Source organism: Lutzomyia longipalpis, chromosome 1 (assembly GCF_024334085.1).
Source record: "Lutzomyia longipalpis isolate SR_M1_2022 chromosome 1, ASM2433408v1".
Lineage (NCBI taxonomy): Eukaryota > Metazoa > Arthropoda > Insecta > Diptera > Psychodidae > Lutzomyia > Lutzomyia longipalpis.
In genome coordinates this window covers 17,943,382-17,961,963 of record NC_074707.1, presented here as the reverse complement: position 1 = coordinate 17,961,963, position 18,582 = coordinate 17,943,382, and the positions used below count along the sequence as shown (strand labels likewise).

At 36.0% G+C, this 18,582-nt stretch overlaps 5 protein-coding genes across 5 annotated transcripts; 3 read left to right on the top strand and 2 right to left on the bottom strand.

Moving 5' to 3' along the window:
* Positions 1 to 39: 39 nt before the first annotated feature.
* LOC129794912 (E3 ubiquitin-protein ligase SIAH1B-like) lies at positions 40 to 1,325 on the top strand. The gene is made up of 2 exons (XM_055835851.1): positions 40 to 189; positions 263 to 1,325. The coding sequence occupies exons 1-2, from the start codon at positions 163 to 165 to the stop codon at positions 1,181 to 1,183; spliced, it is 948 nt and encodes a 315-aa protein (XP_055691826.1). The 5' UTR covers positions 40 to 162; the 3' UTR covers positions 1,184 to 1,325.
* A 2,646-nt stretch (positions 1,326 to 3,971) lies between these two features.
* On the top strand, positions 3,972 to 5,301 carry LOC129794901 (uncharacterized). The gene is made up of 2 exons (XM_055835821.1): positions 3,972 to 4,106; positions 4,177 to 5,301. Exons 1-2 carry the CDS (start codon positions 4,071 to 4,073, stop codon positions 5,176 to 5,178), a joined length of 1,038 nt encoding a protein of 345 aa, XP_055691796.1. The 5' UTR covers positions 3,972 to 4,070; the 3' UTR covers positions 5,179 to 5,301.
* A 2-nt stretch (positions 5,302 to 5,303) lies between these two features.
* LOC129794911 (peptidyl-prolyl cis-trans isomerase NIMA-interacting 4) lies at positions 5,304 to 5,852 on the bottom strand. The gene is made up of 2 exons (XM_055835835.1): positions 5,712 to 5,852; positions 5,304 to 5,651 (listed from the first exon to the last, which is right to left on the bottom strand). The coding sequence occupies exons 1-2, from the start codon at positions 5,785 to 5,787 to the stop codon at positions 5,338 to 5,340; spliced, it is 390 nt and encodes a 129-aa protein (XP_055691810.1). The 5' UTR covers positions 5,788 to 5,852; the 3' UTR covers positions 5,304 to 5,337.
* A 150-nt stretch (positions 5,853 to 6,002) lies between these two features.
* Positions 6,003 to 16,847, top strand: LOC129794841 (SH3 domain-containing protein 19). Its single transcript, XM_055835741.1, has 5 exons — positions 6,003 to 6,252; positions 8,256 to 8,607; positions 11,185 to 11,949; positions 13,427 to 13,687; positions 15,999 to 16,847. The coding sequence occupies exons 2-5, from the start codon at positions 8,257 to 8,259 to the stop codon at positions 16,104 to 16,106; spliced, it is 1,485 nt and encodes a 494-aa protein (XP_055691716.1). The 5' UTR covers positions 6,003 to 6,252; position 8,256; the 3' UTR covers positions 16,107 to 16,847.
* Positions 16,708 to 17,599, bottom strand: LOC129794893 (uncharacterized). Its single transcript, XM_055835809.1, has 2 exons — positions 17,166 to 17,599; positions 16,708 to 17,093 (listed from the first exon to the last, which is right to left on the bottom strand). Exons 1-2 carry the CDS (start codon positions 17,325 to 17,327, stop codon positions 16,947 to 16,949), a joined length of 309 nt encoding a protein of 102 aa, XP_055691784.1. The 5' UTR covers positions 17,328 to 17,599; the 3' UTR covers positions 16,708 to 16,946.
* Between the last annotated feature and the right edge of the window lie 983 nt (positions 17,600 to 18,582).

Sequence of the window (18,582 nt, the reverse complement as noted above, 5' to 3'; positions counted from 1 at the left end):
CTAATTAGAACTTTCTTTATGGGGTTGAAGTTCCCGAAGTATACGACTAAAACGGAAGGCGGCTAAAAAAAGTGCATTCGCGTGCAATTTTTTCTTCTTTCAGTTATTTTTTTTACCGTTTTAGGTGTTTGGTTTCCTCCTTATGCCAAAAAAATAGGTGCCATGGCATCCTCAAAAAGCCAATCAAATGTGAGTTTAGCAAGATTTAATTAGAATTATTGTTGATTAATTTCGCATTTCTTTCATCCCGCCTACTTCCTAGAATCATGCTGGTGCTTCCGGATGTTCCAGATATAGCGGAAACGTGGACAGAATATTCGCATGTCCCGTTTGCTATGAAAAGTACGATTCCCACATTATGCTGTGCAAGTCCGGACATTCTGTGTGCAAATTGTGCTCAGAACGTCTCCAACAGTGTCCCCAATGTTGCGCCGGGTATCTTGGGACACGGAATTATGCACTTGAAGACTTTCTCACTGAATTGCAGCGACTAAAAACGTCACCAGAGGAAGCGTTTGATGACATTACTTCTGCTGCTGAAGCTCGTGAAATTAAAAAGAGGACAAAGGAGGCTGAACAGATAGAGACTCTAAAGAGAGAATGTCATAGAACTTCTCATAGCGACTATGTGGTATGCAGGCTACGCAATTGTAGACTTTCAATGCCTTTGGATGATTTGAAGAAACATTTCGAACAGAGACACCCAGGGGAATTCACTATACTTAGAGCAACGCCCTACCTCAGCAAATCCTTCTTCGCCTACACTGTTCATCTTGTAAATCATCGCTATGCCCTCATAACTGAATTTGGTATATTCTTCCTCATCTTGCGCATCGAGAAGCAGCCTCTAGATGAGGATGAGCCCTTGGCCACACTAACAGCGTGGATTCAAGGCACATGCAAGGATGAGGAAGCGCATCTCTTCTACTCGAGTATCCAGGTTCAAAGACATACCTGCAAAGCTTCTTATCATGACTACGTGCAAGGTTGTCGACCAACTGTTGCTGATATTGAAGGCAAAAATGAATGCCTTAAAGTCTCGTTGCACATGAGTGATGAGACCAGCCTTAGAATTTCTGGCTATGTCTGCCTCAATAAGTTCAGCAATAATCCTCATCCTCGCCGAACTATCACAGAGATCTGGAACACAGCCGACAATAATGCGTACTCAGATTCTGAGTAATATTCGCTGATCTTTATTATATTGAACAACCAATACTGTCCACCTTTGACCATAAGTTACCATAAAAGAATTTCGAGAATTTTCAATACAATTTTGTTAAACCTTTTGTGTGAAGAGAATTAAATAAAGATTATTGAAAGGACACCGCAGCATTTGTTCGGCGAATGTACCCCTGTTAGATTTCGCTCAAAATCGCAGGAAATCTTCTTTGAGGCACTAGAAAGAAAGACCAGGTGGTCCCAGCCCGGGGCAGTTACCGGTTTGGCCGCTAGAGGTCATGGAAGGTCATATTTTTATACTAGGACCGTAATTTTCACACTTTTCAAACTACTATATTTTTTATACTATTCGTCCGATTATCATGATTTTTTAGTATGTTGTAGAGGACATTGAGACCTTTCCAACGATAGGTCGATGACCGATCTAGGTGATGTAGAACCGGAGATATAGACTTCTCAAGTTACCACTTATTTTAATTTTCAAGTTTCTTTTCTTCAAGTAGGTTTTGTGCCAGATATCGGTCTGAAATCTGTTGGAAACTGCTTAAAAGTCGATATTTATGATTCAAAATGGCCGCCATTTTGTAAAATACATTTATCGACCTGGAAAACTAGGAATAAGATCCTCCAAAGGCTACCTGTACATAGATCTGTGGATAGAGACATATCTGATTTCATGTTCTACTGATTTTTAGTGTAGGAATTGTTTCTAAGTTCAGATTTCATCAGTAATATGTTCTTGTGTCACGATTAGAAGAAGATTCTTGTATAGGAACTGTAGTAGCCATCTTAGGATTACATACTGAACGGTTTCACTGATCTGAAAAATACGTAGTCAAGTATTTCTTTTTGATTTCATTATTCTAATGACTTGAACATCAATTATTTTTTATAATGCGTTAGCTGTAATACTTTATTTCATTATTACTGACAATTCAGTACTGACATCTTAAAATAAAAATGGTAGATTTTCATGCAATCATCTAACATTTCTAGGTCACTATCTTGCAAAGCCAAAGACTTCAATCTTATTTGTCCATTTAAAACTTTGGTTTAGATACTTAACTGGATTGTCCACTGGACTGAACTGGATGGTGTGGATAAGAGCGCCAAGCTAATATTTATTTATTTGATAAAGGGGTTGCCATCATTGCTGATGATTCCCCTGACCAAACTAATATAGTTGTCGAACTGGCAAACGGTAGCACGCGGCCAGGATTATTCAGGCTAATACTGCAGATCAGTTGTAGCCCCAGTCAAGTATCTAAGAAAACTGGTGCTACAGTTGATCTGCAGCCACCGTTCGGTCTATTGGTTTGGCGTTCTGATCCAGTTCAAGTGGTTCGACGAACTAAGTCTAGAATTTGATACTCTGAAATCGGAGTCATGACGCTACGTTCCTATGCTTACTTGACCACCTTTCAGTCGTATTTTATTTAAAGCCAACCCTTAAGGCATAAATAGTCTGATGACATACAACTTGCCAACCATATAGTCGAACCTTCTGTACTGCCACAGCGGTTTAAAAAGTGTTGTAGCATACCATAGTTTTAAATGGACAAATAAGATTGAAGTCTTTGGCTTTGCAAGATAGTGACCTAGAAATGTTAGATGATTGCATGAAAATCTACCATTTTTATTTTAAGATGTCAGTACTGAATTGTCAGTAATAATGAAATAAAGTATTACAGCTAACGCATTATAAAAAATAATTGATGTACTCAAGTCATTAGAATAATGAAATCAAAAAGAAATACTTGACTACGTATTTTTCAGATCAGTGAAACCGTTCAGTATGTAATCCTAAGATGGCTACTACAGTTCCTATACAAGAATCTTCTTCTAATCGTGACACAAGAACATATTACTGATGAAATCTGAACTTAGAAACAATTCCTACACTAAAAATCAGTAGAACATGAAATCAGATATGTCTCTATCCACAGATCTATGTACAGGTAGCCTTTGGAGGATCTTATTCCTAGTTTTCCAGGTCGATAAATGTATTTTACAAAATGGCGGCCATTTTGAATCATAAATATCGACTTTTAAGCAGTTTCCAACAGATTTCAGACCGATATCTGGCACAAAACCTACTTGAAGAAAAGAAACTTGAAAATTAAAATAAGTGGTAACTTGAGAAGTCTATATCTCCGGTTCTACAACACCTAGATCGGTCATCGACCTATCGTTGGAAAGGTCTCAATGTCCTCTACAACATACTAAAAAATCATGATAATCGGACGAATAGTATAAAAAATATAGTAGTTTGAAAAGTGTGAAAATTACGGTCCTAGTATAAAAATATGACCTTCCATGACCTCTAGCGGCCAAACCGGTAACTGCCCCGGGCTGGGACCACCTGGTCTTTCTTTCTAGTGCCTCAAAGAAGATTTCCTGCGATTTTGAGCGAAATCTAACAGGGGTACATTCGCCGAACAAATGCTGCGGTGTCCTTTATCATAAAAGAGCTCTTGTTTATTTTTCGCTGACGCCCTATCCTCACTGATGCCGCAGGATGTGACGTACATTCAGCGAAAATCCTTCTCTGCACCTGCAACAAATAAAATTAATTAATTCCCTTGATTATTACACCAATTTCCTATGCATTTACCTTTTTCTGTATCACCATCACTTCCGCCAACTTTTCCCATCTATTTTTTTCCAATTTCCTTCATTTTGAGGGGGCATTTCCAGGGATTTTCTAGAACTGGACCTGACTGATTTTCAGAATAGTAAGGTTATGTTAAAAAGTCTATGAATCTGCGCGCGAAAATCGCCTACTACACGCTCCCGAAGTATACGACTAAAAAGAAAAGGAGATCAAAAAAGTACTTTTTTACTGTTTCCTTTTTTTGACGTCTTTAGTTCCTTTTTCTTTGCCAAAAATGGGTGCCATGGAATCCTCAGAAAGCCAATCGAATGTAAGTTTATTAAGATTAAACAAAGATTGTCCATTATTTTCATTTTAACTTCAAACCGGCGATTTTCTAGAATCACAAAGGTGCTTCCGGATGTTCTAAATCCAGCGGGGACGTTGCGGACAGAATTTTTGCATGTCCCGTTTGCTATGAAAGGTACGATTCCCACATTATTCAGTGCAAATCCGGACATTCTGTGTGCAAAAAGTGCTCAGAACGTCTTCGGCAGTGTCCCCAATGCTGCGCCGGGTACATAGGGACACGGAACTTCACTCTTGAGGACCTCCTGACTGAATTTCAACAAATAGATACGTCGCCAGAGAAGGCTCTAGATGACATTTTTATTGCTGCTGAAGCTCGTGCTATTGAAAAGAGGGCAAAAGAAGCCGAATGGGCCGAAAAGATGGAGACCATGAAGAGAGAATTCAATAAACTTGTACAGGCATTCCAGGATATGAATTCCAGGAATGCCAGGGCTTTATCTGAGTCTTCGGGCAGTGACCATGTGGACCATGTAGTATGCAGGTTACGCAATTGTCGACTCACAATGTCCGTGGATGACTTGAGGGAACATCTCAAACAGAGACATCCGGAAGATGTCGAAATACTCAAAGCAACGCCCTACCTCAGCAAATCCTTCTTCTCATTTCGTCTCCAATGTGTCAGTCATCGCTACGCCCTCGTAACTACCTTTGGAATCTTCTTTCTCATCATACGCGTCGAGAAGCAGCCCATAGGTGGTAATGAGTTTCATATTGCTGTGACAGCATGGATCCAGGGCACGTGCAAGGATGAGGAAGCACATCTGTTCTACTCGCGAATCCAGATTCAGATTAATAACATCAGGGCTATCTATCATGACTGCGTCCACGGCTGCCGACCAACTGTTGCTGACATTGAAGGGAAAAATGAGTGCCTTAAATTCTCTCGGACATTTAATTCGTCCTATAATCTCATAGTTGATGGCTATGTTTGCCTCAATAAGTTCAGCAATAATCCTCGTCAACGTCGAACAATCACAGAGACCTACAATGTTACCAACCTCTACGATCCTTATTCATTCTCTTTTCGATAATTTTAACTGATCTGTAACAACTTGTAGATTACATACTGCCCACCGTATCAACCTTTGACGAAAAGTTACCATTAGAGAATTTCAATACATAATTTCCATTCCATTTATAACGAAGAAAATAAATATTTTCCATTGAAATTTGTAATAAAAAAAAAACTTTTATTTTTTACCCTCAACCATGATTATGTGGTAGCCGAATTTCGTCTTTATCGGTGGATCCGTGTACACGGGATTAGCAACTGTGGAGATGGGCAGTGCAAAGGCAGCATCTTGAAAGGGGCCAACCATACTTCCGCGGATTTGCCAACCAAGATCACCACCCTGACGTGCCTTATCCTCACTGTATGCTGCTGCTACGTCGGGAAATTTCTGGCCAGCCTTCAATTTCTCCATTGCCTCGAGGATTTTGCTCTGTTTCTCACACAGGATGTGACGTACTTTCACCGAATTTCCTCCTTTCTTCTCCTTTGCACCTGCCACAAATGAAATTCACTAATTTCCCTTATTTGTTTGCCAATTTTCTACGAATTTACCTTTTTCTGCATCACCACCACTTCCGCCACCTTTACCACCCTGTTTTCCCTTATTTCCATCCTTTTTAGGGGGCATTTCCGGGAACTCTTTTACGGCTGCACTGCAGCGTTGTTTGTTTTTTATTTATAAAGTGAGGTTATGTTGTCATCCGTCTTCTGCGTCCCCATAAATAGTATCCATGACTAATTACGCTTACTTCCTCAAGACACTTCACTATTGTCTGCGGAATTGGTCTAGTGTTTTTTTTAGCATATAGGAATCATATAGGATTTTCCGTTGCCATGTCCATAGCCCATGTCTACCACAATAAGAGTTTTATTTGTGGGGAAAAAAAAGTACATAACGTCAAAAATTTGAGTTGCTTTGTGGTGCGATTTATTTTTCTTCTCGCAAATTTTCCGTGTTTTTCCACAACTCTTGCATATCAAATTGTGGCAAAAAGGTGCAAAAGTATCCAGTGCTGTGTGTGAAGAAGTTATTTTGTGCGTTCCATTGCGAGAAAGGCCAGAAAATTGCTGAGAAAACGAAACGAGAAAGCAGGTTCGAAAGAAATTACGTTCTTATTCTTACGAACGGGGGGAAGAAACAATAAAAAAAAACGTAATCCCCACACGATGGGTGCCCCCATTCGGACAAGGTTTCCTGCGAAAGCTCTGTGTGTGTCTCTACGCACAAATTGGGCTGGTTGTGAATCATGGTCAGATGCGGTACTACGCACACGGAGCAATGCAATTGTGTCGAAAGTGGAAGTGCTTTTGCCTCTTTATATTTCATTTTTTTTTCTTTATTAAATAAGAGGCGGAAACCTCCACAAGTAATTGCGAGAAATCCAAACCGTCCACTTGGGGAGACGCGAGTGAACTCCGTGAGCACTGTTGTTTCTGTTCCGGTGACTGATTTTTCTTCGCAAAGCCTCTTCATGGAGGAGCTTCTTTGGGCAATGAAGAAAATTCCTCTTGCTTCAGGAATGCAGGTGGAATGTAAAGGAATTCTCGCTCAAGGTCTCCTCTGTCTCGTAATCCTGAAAGATTCAGCAAAGATGTGGGGAATTCTCAATGAAATGAAAAGCATTGTGGGAGTTTCAGTTGGATGAGCAACAGATTGATTTCATATCTCACATTTACTGGGTTAATGAGAAGCCAGGCCGATTAACAATAAAATTCATTCATTGTTTCTCATTTGATTTTCAACGCATGACACGCCAAGAGAGAGAAATTTATAATATTCACACATTCGCCCCACGAGATGAAATTACATCAGAGTCTGGTTATTTAGATAAAATGAACACACAAAAACCATCGAAAATGTGCATTTGCATAGCTCAAAGCTGCGCGAAGAGCGCATTTTCTGATAAAAAACACTCCGACGGAGCCTTGGCTATCGCATTTGTGCGCAAAAAACAATTCATGGGAAGTTTTTTTTTTATTTTCACGCCCCTTCGTAGTACGCTATCAGTTCTATCGCCTTCTCTGGACGCCCGGAAAGGAAGCAAGCAAGAAAAGACACATAGAAATAATACCAGAGGAGGGCAATAGACTGTGGGAGGGTCGCTGCTACAGAGTATAGCTATGGAGAAGGGCAAAGTATCTCCATGCAAATTCGTGTGAAAAATAAAATTTTTCTTGGAATTTTGCGTAATTGAATTGAAGAATTTAATGAATATATTGGGGAGTCATATACATAATGTGTCTAATTATTCTTTGTTGTTTCGAAGGTCTTTCGCAGAATATGTAGATTTTTACAACATAAACTATTTCTCTTTAAATTAAAAGTAACGAAATTCCATTAGGTTAGATTTAATTAAACCTTAAAAGCTTTAAAAGGATCTTTAGCTAGTTTGGCTTTAAACTGTTATAGACAACTTTCTTTTTTTTTTTACTAAGATCAGCTGGGAGAAATTGAGAAAAAATACCAAAAATGAGAACAATGACGTCAGCATTGTTTGTTTATCAAAAGTCATCGGAGAAACATCAGCGTGAATGTTTCATGCATTTTGTAACAGTTGTATCAGACAAAACACAATGATGACGTCATTGTTTGCATTTTCAATAAAACATTAAATCAATTCTATTCAATTTATTTATTTTGCACAGAAAAATCTAGAAATAGAACCTCGATGGATTTTATTTGATAAGAAAATGTTTTGTAAGATAAGACGGAAACAGGTGCCGTGAAGAAAAAATTCTGTTGTATTTATCACTATTTTCTGATTCATCATTTACCACCTTATCAGGAAAATTGACCATGTTTTGATATTTTTTTTTCTACCCTCAACACACTCCCACACATTGTTTTATCGCGCCTTTCTCGTGATTAATAGCACGGATTTTCTACTGATAGACTATTTCATTCCCTTCCACCACGTCTATCCTGCATACCTTCTTCACAATCGTGAAAATATGAAATTAATGTGATTTCTCATTAATCAAGCAAATAGAAGTGAATTTGGGGAATTTTTTTTTGTATTTTTTGGGAGGAAAAAAAGAACTCAACGGGCATTTTCCTAATTAGAGTTTTTTTCTGTGTCTGTTTGCGCAAAACAGAATGACGATTCCGTCACGACCAGCACCGGCACCCCCACAGCAACGTTCCTCGGGAGCGTCACAGTTGCGGTACACACCCACAACAGACTGGGATGATTCGCCATTCGACATGGCAGCAAACGTCGCGGCGGGAGTTAGTCACGCAGGAAGTGTAGGGAATGGACGGAAGATCCCACCGCCGCGACCACCTCCGCCTAAATCAACAAAGCCACCGCTGAAGAAGAGCGGACAGCCACAGTCGGTGAATATCCTGTCCAATTTATTCGGAGCTACGGGGCGTAGAGCAAAGACGCCGCCAACGGGATCAGCTGCTGGGCCTCATATTGGGGCACTAAAGTTACCACCGCCAAAGGTAAGCAAAACAACATTCTTTATTTTTGAGTTCAAAGTGAAATTGTGATGTAAATTTTGTAAATCAAAGTTGATTGAGTTATTAATGAAGTAGTTTAGGAGTAAATATTCTGTTAATTAAAGTGCCAGGTTTATGTTAACTTTGCTTGTTTGCCTAAATTGCATTCAATTCTGCAAAATTTCCTTGACTTTTCGACCTCTTCTAAAGGAGGACCTTCAGTGTAAAGTCTTTTGGAACAATTTCTCTCACAAATTTCCAAATAAAAAATCTTAAATGATCAACTCTGATTCCATTAATAAACCATTCCTAAATACTTCGTTTACGAGGTTTTAATCAATGAATGGGTGTTTACTTATTTTGAAACCACTTTATCACGACAATGAATGAGAGAACTTTTAAATAACATTTTCCACTTTGTGGATTTTTTTCAACTCCCCTCTGTTGTGTTTTCACCCAAAAAAATGATTCACAATTCAGCTGTAAAGTCTCAAAAATAATAATCATACTCTTTGTGATCTCTCTGGCACTTTGCGTGATTTTTATCAAAGAGTGTTTGTGGGGATTTTCACAGTCAAATTTCGAGAGAGAAAAAGAAAAGAAATGTTTTTTTTTTGTTGAGTTGTAAAAGTGGGGGAAGAAAGAGGAAATGAGTTATACTTTTGTAAAGCAATGTGTCGGGCAATTAGTGAAAAAAAAAATGAATTTCTTAGGTGCGTTTACTAAAAATTCAGCGAAAGTGTATATATACGGAGGAAAAATGCCTGCGAAAACGCCGTGTTTCCATACAAAAATGTATAACAAATACAAACCAAAAGCAAGGCCATTTAAATACTAAATAAATCAAGGGGTGTGAGGAGAGAAGAGTGCAGAAGAAAAAAAATGAATTATAAATATTTCTTTCCACTATCAAACAACATTTAATTGCTTTTGATGAACTCGCGCATATACTACACCAACTCCGAGTTATGTTACGTATGTTGAATTGGTTTGTTAATCAGTGTTTGTTTATGTTGTATATTTTTTCCTCTCTGCAGTTTATTTTTACGTAAAACTTTTATTTTAAATGTGAGGAGATTCACTCTCTTTACTGGGGCACCGTAAAATGTCGCGCGCGCTCTTTGACAATGATAAGTGTTGTGTCTTTAATGTTCATGGGAAAGTTTTGGAGTTTTTGAAGTGGAATTACTCTGTTGGTTTGATAAAGAGACGGCTTTTTTTTCGTCTTGCGTTGTAGCTTCAAAATCTCATTTAGCTCTGTGATTTCTGCTTTGTAATAAAACTTTGGAATTTCCAAATTTAAAAAAAAAATAAAATTCTTAAGCTTGACTTTGGTTTTTTTAAGGAATTGTGTCTGTCAGTGGCGTAGTCAGGAAGTGTATTGGTGTGTCTAAACGATCTTAATATTCATGACGTTCAGGGTTTTGTTTAGAAATCAATAAAAGTATTTTAAAGCAAAAGAATGAAGGAGATTTTCAAACGTTAGGCAAGAAACATCAAAATTTAGAGAGAAAATGTCAAACTTTAGAGGGTAAACGTCAATTGTTGGGCAAGACATGTCAAACTAATGGAAATAAACGTCAAACGTTAGGTAAGAAAAGTTAAACTGAAGAAGAACACGTCAAACATTATGCAAGAAATGTTCAATCATAGCAAAAAACGTTAAATGCTAAATAAAACATTCAAACTTTTGACAGAAAACGTCAAACATTTTGACAAGAATGAATAAAATAATTTATTTCAACCTTTGGACTCTTTGGAAACTGGTGCTTAGGGCCGTTTTGACAAGAAAAATAAATGCCAAACATCAAAAAACAAACTTCAAACGTTATAATAAAAGTTTCAAACGGTATAACAAAATACTTTAATGTTTAAAATAAATTCCAATCATTTTAAAACATCTCAAACGTAAGAAAATAAATGTCAAAGTTAAAAAAAAATGAAGCGTAAAACGATAAAAAAGAATCATAGCAAAATGTCAAACGTTTGATAAGAAACATCGAATATTCTAAAATTAATGTCAAACTGTGGAAAAGAAACGTCGAACGTTCAAAAGCAAACGTTAAATGTTAGATATCAGTTTTTTTTTCAATTTTTTCAAGGGGATGGTTTAACCTCATTTTCAGTGAAGAAAAATCACTTTTTGTTGAACAAAATGTATGAGGAATTCTCGAATCTCGCTCAATCTCGACCGATTCCCGAGAAACACTTTAACTTTTTTTATATTAATAATGTTATTTCGATGATGAGAAGGGATCAACCGAGAGCTACTTAATTAAATGTACTTTCGATTGCAAGTGGAATTGTGCAAACTGATCCCTTATTTTGATCGGAAGAACCTGCTGCCTCACTAAAAGTACTGATTTCTCGGGGTTGGGCATCCCCCTGAATTTTTTTAAAAATATTCTTTGAATATAAAGATAAATTTATCTTGAATTGAATAGATTTCTGTGTACGCCCCTTATAGTTTCTGCTAAGAATTTCCTCAACCTGTTCTCTAACGTTATTCACCTTGAACTTCATGGATAGACAGAGTGTAATGTAAGAGTATAATAATTACGTGGTTGTGTGTATTTACAGATCCAACCACCGCCGGCGTCAACGAGAAATCAATCAGCAACTTCCAGTACTGATGTCCAATTAATTGACTTCAATTCACCACCAAGTTCACCGACATTCACCCAAAAATCCAACAGTGACTGTGTCAGTGTCGACAGCTTCAGCTCAGACTCGAATTATTCACCCAACAATGGGCATTCTTCACAAGCTGAGAGTGGTTTTGAAGATGATTTTGCCTCTGCGGATGTGTTGCAGACCAATCGTGACGCCTGGGGGGATACATCAGATCCATTCACATCGCCACCTGTTTGCCAGAATTATGTGGGACCAAAAATTCGTCCACCTGTAGCACAGAAGCCCGTCGTTTTGGCCGGCTCGTCCTCCTTCTACAGCCTCAATTCTTCAGGAAGCCATCACGCAAAGGGCGCTGCGGGGAGTACAACAACAAAATTCGATGATCCCCTGTGCAATGGGAAAACTCTCGTTGCACCAACACCCAGCATTGCAGCCCCGACAATTATTAAGCCCACAATTGCACCCAAACCAATAATGGGATTGGCGGGAAGTAGAACAAATGTGGGGCAAAGTGTAATGAAGATGAAGGAAGTTTTCCAGCAGGAGAATAGCAATAGCCTCGATGATCCATGTCCATCGCCACCGATGCCAACGTGTCCACCACCTCCGCCCCCGCCAGCCTTCTATCTCGACGACACCGACGAGACGGAGAGCTATGGCATCGCATTGTACAATTTTGAGACGGAGGAAGTGGGTGACTTGAATTTCAGAGTAAGTCAGTCTCCAGTTCGTCTATATTATTCCTTTGGGCGCTTTGATGAGGAAATTGAACAATTTAACGATTTCGCTAGAGGTCATAAATCACACATTGTACAATACGCGCCACATAAACTAAAAGAATATTGAAGGCGCAATATTTCTCTCTTTTTTTGTTTATTACGAATCATTCGGGAAGCACTCAAAAAATCAACAAAAAGTTATTGAGCAAATAAAAAAAAAATACTTTACTAATTTACAGTTGAGGTCAATGAGCTTCTGTGCCACGGAAATAAAAAAAATAAGGTGGAAGGCGGAGGGAATTGTCTTAAATTGCGATTAAGGATTCAATTGACCTCTTGACCTATATTTCAAATTGATTGGGTCAAATTGTCGCCATTATCTGCAATTTTCTCATTAGGTGCTTACGTTGAAATTTTCTTTTTATTGAGCTTCATTTTGTAACATTTGTACGAAGGAACTTTAAGCTCAATCGCGTGAGTTTTTCACGAGAGAATGGAAAATAGTTTGAAAAGTTTTGAATTCAATTAGAAAATTTTTAATCTTTTGTTTAGTTTTTGAGAAAATTGAACGATTTAGTGGAATAATTTGTTCAATAACACGATGCAAATGGATTTATGAGCTTTTCAAGGCATTTATATTTTGATTTATTTATTGAATTGAAAGAATACAATACGGGAGAGTCGGGTAAAATTACAAAATAACCCCTAAAAATTCAATAATTCTTTTAAGAAGAAAATTGTAATAGAGAGATACATTTGAAAAGGAGTTTATTCAACGGTACATGAATAAGGAATTGGGGCTTAAAATTATCTTTAATTGGTTAAATGATTAATCGGTTAATTTTCTGCTTAATTAGCCGACCTTCGTCCATCAAAACTATTAGATTGGTTTGATAGATTATGCTGATATAAGTTTCAAGAAGTTTTGTTTGATGAAATAATCAGGATCAACAAATTTTTGAGTGCAACCCCTCTATCAATTAAATAAATAAAATAAAATAAATACTAGAAACTGCTCGAAAAATTGCAATTAATGACGTCAAAATTGTAGTTTTTCCGCTTTAAATGCATGAATGAAACATTTGCGTTGATGTTTCATCAATAAGATTCAAAACATGCCACGAAAACTATTGAATAGGCTTCTTTGATTATTATTAAATTAAAATCTGAGCCTATTTTCACAGTTTCTGTTATATTTTCCCCAAAAATAATTAATTTTTATCAGAAAAATGAAATTTTCTCTTCATTAATTCATTTTTAGACATTTTTTTCATTCATTTTTGCAACGACTACAAAAAAATTCACAATGAATTGATAAGAAAAGCTCATAAACTCACAGTGATAAGAAACAAGCATGCATTGAATTAAATGAAGAGAAAAAAAGTTCACAAAGTGATTTAAAATGCAACCAACTTCCTGCAAAGTTTATCGCAATTTCCTTTATTCATTTCCCCTTTTTGTTCTTTCAGGAAAATGAGAAAATTTATCTACTGAGACAAATTGACACCGAATGGATGTATGGAAGGAATAAGAGGGGCTGTGAGGGAATGTTTCCGATTAATTTTATTGAAATTCGTGTGCCACTGAAGGAGGAAAAATCCAAAACGCAACAAATTACTACTACAAATGGACCTGTAGCCAAGCAGAGTGCTCCAATTGCAAATACATCACGTAAAGCTCGTGTTCTCTACGACTTTACGGCAGAAGTGCCAGAGGATTTAACATTAAGGGTGAGTTTTATTGAAAATCTTTTTGTTTTTGTAAGAAATTAATTATTTATCGATAAAAGAAGGGAATATTCAAGGATTTCCTTCCTCCGGACTTTTCCGCTTCAAGTACTTCTTTGTTGTTCATGATATTATGCGTTGTATGTTGGTGTCACAGTTGGATTCATTTGCAATCTTTTCACATTTATCAACTGCACATCACTTTTTTTGCCCCAACTTTATACATTTTTTGTGTGTGTGCAGAAGAATGAGAAATTAGGTCAGAAAATAAAATAAAATACTGCGTGAGAGAGAAAATTATAGAGACTGCTGGTGCATTGTGATTGTTTTACGAAGTGGTAAAGAAGTTGTATTATGTCGCGGAAATACTAGCGATGAGAGCACACAAGACAAGAGAACTGACCAATACAACAAGATAATCTCATCAATATTATTTTTGTTTTATTTAGAGCATTGCAAAATTTGAATTTCTTCACTGAATATTTAACAAGAATTTCATCAACAAAGCATAATTCTTGCATTGAAAATCATCATTGGGAATGCAAGAAATTTATCTTTTATATGTGGGAGGATGTTATTTGTTTTTTTTTTTCTTTGCAAACATTCTGATACTTTTGTTTGTACGCCAATGAATCCCAATGAATTCACATTGAGAATTGCTTTAAGAAGTTTATTTAACTTTGCTGGAGTGTCTTGCTCTAGTACGGAACTTCTTCAAGTGGAAGATGTCTCGCGCTAATTGAGTGCTAATTTAATTAGATATTTGCCGAGTGATGCAATTTTAGTATAACATTGATACAATGTATTTCCTAAATACGGTGTTGAATTTAGTCATCTTTCAGGACATTATGACTTCTAAATTGATGAATTCATCTTTTGAAATATATTTAGAATCGCTTTAGAAAGGTTAAAGTATAAAAAAAAGTTTCAACTGTAATGTTTCATAGGCGCTCTTTAAACAAACAAGAAACACGAAAGTGAAACTCCGAGTAAGACAATCCTAACTCGACTTTTTTGACTATTGACAGATAGCATTAGTTCAAACTTTTTATCATAGAATTGCCGGAAAAAAAGAGTTTTCTTTTGATGACTTTGAGTGAACAAGATTTCATAAATCATGGGCAAAACTCTCATTTGATAAACAATCGAGTCAAACATTAAAAAAAATGTGAAAGATTAAGAGAAAAATATAAAAATCTTCAAACTTATCTTTTTCCAATGGAATTAACTAGTAAAAGGTAGCAAAGATCTAATAGAAAAATACAACAAATGACGTCAATATTATATCTCTTTCAATGTATGAATCACAAAAGAAACATCGTGATGCTTCATAGAAAAAAAAAACATAAGCAAAAATGCTTCATGAATTGAAAGAAACGAAAAACATAAAGTTTACGTAATTGTTTGCCCTTTCAAAAAAACAACCCTTTCGCGTTCATTGGGTCATACGCTGACCCAAACGTGAAATATTCTCTTTTCTTGATTTTAAATTAATACAATTGAGTTTTTCGTAGTTGGAAATGCGTTAAATTTACGAACAAGAATCGAAAGAAGACGTTTCAACTGAGAAATTCCTTCTGACGGTAGCCACAGAATAAATATCGTTATAATAAATCGAATGTTTCATGTGGACGTGAAAAGGTTAATGTATTTAAATGCATTAAACATCAGCGTGAATGTTTCATGCATTTTAAAAGACTCAAGATGATGATATTGTTTAATTTTTAAAGCAAATATGTACCAATTCTATTAATTTTTAATTTGGCTATTTTTTGCTTTTTTCTATTTCTTTTTTTTATTTTTACAAGATTATGTTTATTCCGTGTTTCATGGAAGAAGGTCAAGTCCCAGTATTGGAATTTAAAAAAAATCTCATTTGATATCAATTTTGCGAGGCAACTTGTGCAGAATCATCCTCAAAAATTAATTCACCGTCTGAGGTTAAATTACAAAATAATAAAAGTTCTTTTTCTTTCTAAACACGATGTATATTGCTTCTCAATTGTCTCTACAAATTAACTTCACGTATTTAACTCTGTAATTGGCAATGTGAGTGAATTATGGGAATTTTATTTTCTCACTGTAATCCCACTGAAAAAAAAAAGAAACAGAAAAAAACAACGAACTGTGAGCCAATTAATTACCCTTCACACCTTTGCAGAGAAGATCTCGTGAATTTATTTTTTTTATCATGTATTTAATTATTTTATTAATAATTTCTACAAATGGGAGGATTTTCTCTGAAAAGCTTTTGAAAATTGATTTAAAATGAAATTAATTTTTGGTTTTTGTTGGTTTTTTTTCTCTCTTCTAGGAGGGCGAAATAGTCAATGTTCTGCATGAAATAAACTCAGAATGGATGTATGGTGAATGCAGAAGTCGCACAGGTCAATTTCCAGCAAACTTTGTCGAATTTATCTAAATACTAAGAAAGGAAAAAAAAACGATTTGAAAAACAAGCGAAACGTGGAACTAAATTGCCTTAAAAACGTCTCTTTTTCTACCACGAAAAATTATTTTTCTTTCGCTTAAAGTAAATTTGATAAAAAGAATAAATTGTCGGTTTTTTTTTAATAGGATTTAGTAGGAATTTTTACAAATTATATAAATGATAAAAAAATCTGCGATGTAGCCCATGAGGAATTTTTCCCAGTTATAAAAGAATAAGAAGAAACTTTTGAAGAGAAAAGGGAATCAATTGAACTGAAAATTGTATATTAAAATTAAAGAAAAGAAAAATTTACAATCAGTAAAAATCATCATTGATATATCAAAGAGACAAATTACAAAATCTCTGCGATTTTATACAATTTTTATTGAATATTACGTACTAAGTAAGATGAGGAGGAATGAGAGGGGGGTGTGTATTAAAAGAGGTTTAGATTTAATCTTGAATGTGATTGAGATCTGTTTTTGGACTAAAAAAGTATTGTTTTTTTGCGTCTTCCTCGTCTCTGCGGGGGCGAGATGATTTAATTATTATTTAGTAGAGAAGGGGGGCGAATATGAAGGGTCGAGGATAATTTTTTTTGTATATATATTGACCTTTATTTGTATGTAATTCAATCAAGTGAGTATATAATATTTATTGGTATATAATTAGCTATATCGCAAAAAACTGTATCGAGGAAAATACACACTGAGTCGGTTGAAAACCACAAAATGAGCTTTTCTCTCTCTTTCTTTAAACTCTCTGTGCCCCATTTTCATGCTCTTCCTGGGGGTTGGGAGGCTTGGGGAAGTTTTCCAAAAGCTTGAGCGCCTACAATTCTGTATGGTGCGAAGGGAACTTCTTGAGGATTGCATGGTAGAGGTTGTAGAAGGCGTAGATGGACACCGTGACGATGACACAGAGAGCTCCGCCAAAGGCAATACTCAAGAAGGTGCCATCAATGATGCCAGAGCCACACTACCGGTGAGAGAGACCGAGAGATGAAAATTAACTTCCGGACAAGGGAAAAAGGGAAAACAAAATGCTGACCTTTTGGGGCTTTGTCCAGAAATCATCGCGAGGATTCTTCGTTTGCTGCGCCTTCCGGTCCGACATGATCTGTTTCATCGTATTCAGCCGCTCACGGAGTACTTCCACGGATTCCGTGGATAAATCGTCACCTTCGGGTACACCCTCTGGGTACTGGGTCATCTCCTGGGTACACACACACAGCTCACGCAGCAACTATCAGATCACGGGAATTTTTTCAGCATCACCCGCAGCAAACTCACACCACTCACGCGCTCTTCGCTCCACCAAAGAGATGAGAGGGCACACTTATTGATTTTCTCCTCACACAGCTACAGGGTGCATGAGAAATTGCGCTCTGTGGCTTTCCCAAAGGACAAAGGGGTGAGTGAACTTCCCGAGGATTTTTTTAAATTTTAAACTCTTTAAAATATTTTTTTTTATTGTTTTAATTATTTTTTGCCAAAAGACCGTGAGAATTTTTGTATAAATATTTTTTAACGAAACCTCATGCAAAATGCAAGAAGAAATTGCAAGGTTGCCAGTAATAGGGAAGCCTGGGGTGGAAGTAGTCAAGCAAATTAATATCCGAAAAAACCATTAAAATAAATTTTCTATTCAGGTAGGGAAATATAGTCTGAAAAGGAAGTTTTAAAGACTTTAAATAGTTTATTCATTTTTAACTTTTTCTAAACTTTGGGGTAAATTCTGATATAAATCTTTTCTTTTCTTTCGTACAATTCGACAGTTATAAGATTTTTGGCATTCTGAGAAAAATCTTATAAGATTTTGATATTTTTTTTCTTTCTTTCAACGAGTTTTTGAAAAAAATCCTTTTTTAAGGCTATTGAAAGTTCATTCTGACTGTTTTCTTGAACAGCGAATTCTTTGTTTTCTTTTATAGAATCACAATATAACTATTTGAGAACTGCCTCTGTCAATGGGTGAAATTCACTTGTCAGACAGACTTACATTTTCTTAAGATTCTTTAAGTTTTCTTAAAAATGTACTAAAGTTTTAATAAGATTCCCTAAGACAAAACTTAGGATCTCATAAAAAAAATTAAAGATTTTTAAGTTTTTTTAAGCAAAACTTAAGATTTCTTCAGTCAAGCCTAAATTGGGCTAAATGTACAATTTTTGATGTTTTTTCTAGTCGTTTTCGGGCATCTAAATTTGTAAAAAAAACATCAAAAATATCCATTTTTCTCTCGATTTACTTAAGAAATCTTTAGTTTCTCTCTTAAAAAACTTAAGAAAACTTAAGTCTTTCTTAAGGAAGTCTGTATGACTATAATGAATTTCACCCAATGCCTTACAAAAAACTTTTAATTTGTTAGAAAAGAAAAGCTTTTAATCAGAATCTACTCCTTTTTTATTTTAGAAAGATTTTTGATATTTTATTCATTCTATTTTTGAATACTTTTTATCAACTTTTT

Bases quoted from the DNA above. Each gene is read 5' to 3' on its own strand.
- LOC129794912 (XM_055835851.1), top strand. From the start codon at position 163: ATGGCATCCTCAAAAAGCCAATCAAAT. The intron at 190-262 runs GTGAGTTTAGCA...CCTACTTCCTAG, and splicing joins CCTCAAAAAGCCAATCAAAT to AATCATGCTGGTGCTTCCGG.
- LOC129794901 (XM_055835821.1), top strand. From the start codon at position 4,071: ATGGGTGCCATGGAATCCTCAGAAAGCCAATCGAAT. The intron at 4,107-4,176 runs GTAAGTTTATTA...GCGATTTTCTAG, and splicing joins CCTCAGAAAGCCAATCGAAT to AATCACAAAGGTGCTTCCGG.
- LOC129794911 (XM_055835835.1), bottom strand. From the start codon at position 5,787: ATGCCCCCTAAAAAGGATGGAAATAAGGGAAAACAGGGTGGTAAAGGT. The intron at 5,652-5,711 runs GTAAATTCGTAG...CATTTGTGGCAG, and splicing joins TGGTGGTGATGCAGAAAAAG to GTGCAAAGGAGAAGAAAGGA.
- LOC129794841 (XM_055835741.1), top strand. From the start codon at position 8,257: ATGACGATTCCGTCACGACCAGCACCGGCACCCCCACAGCAACGTTCC. The intron at 8,608-11,184 runs GTAAGCAAAACA...GTGTATTTACAG, and splicing joins TAAAGTTACCACCGCCAAAG to ATCCAACCACCGCCGGCGTC. The intron at 11,950-13,426 runs GTAAGTCAGTCT...TTGTTCTTTCAG, and splicing joins TGGGTGACTTGAATTTCAGA to GAAAATGAGAAAATTTATCT.
- LOC129794893 (XM_055835809.1), bottom strand. From the start codon at position 17,327: ATGACCCAGTACCCAGAGGGTGTACCCGAAGGTGACGATTTATCCACG. The intron at 17,094-17,165 runs GTCAGCATTTTG...TCTCACCGGTAG, and splicing joins TCTGGACAAAGCCCCAAAAG to TGTGGCTCTGGCATCATTGA.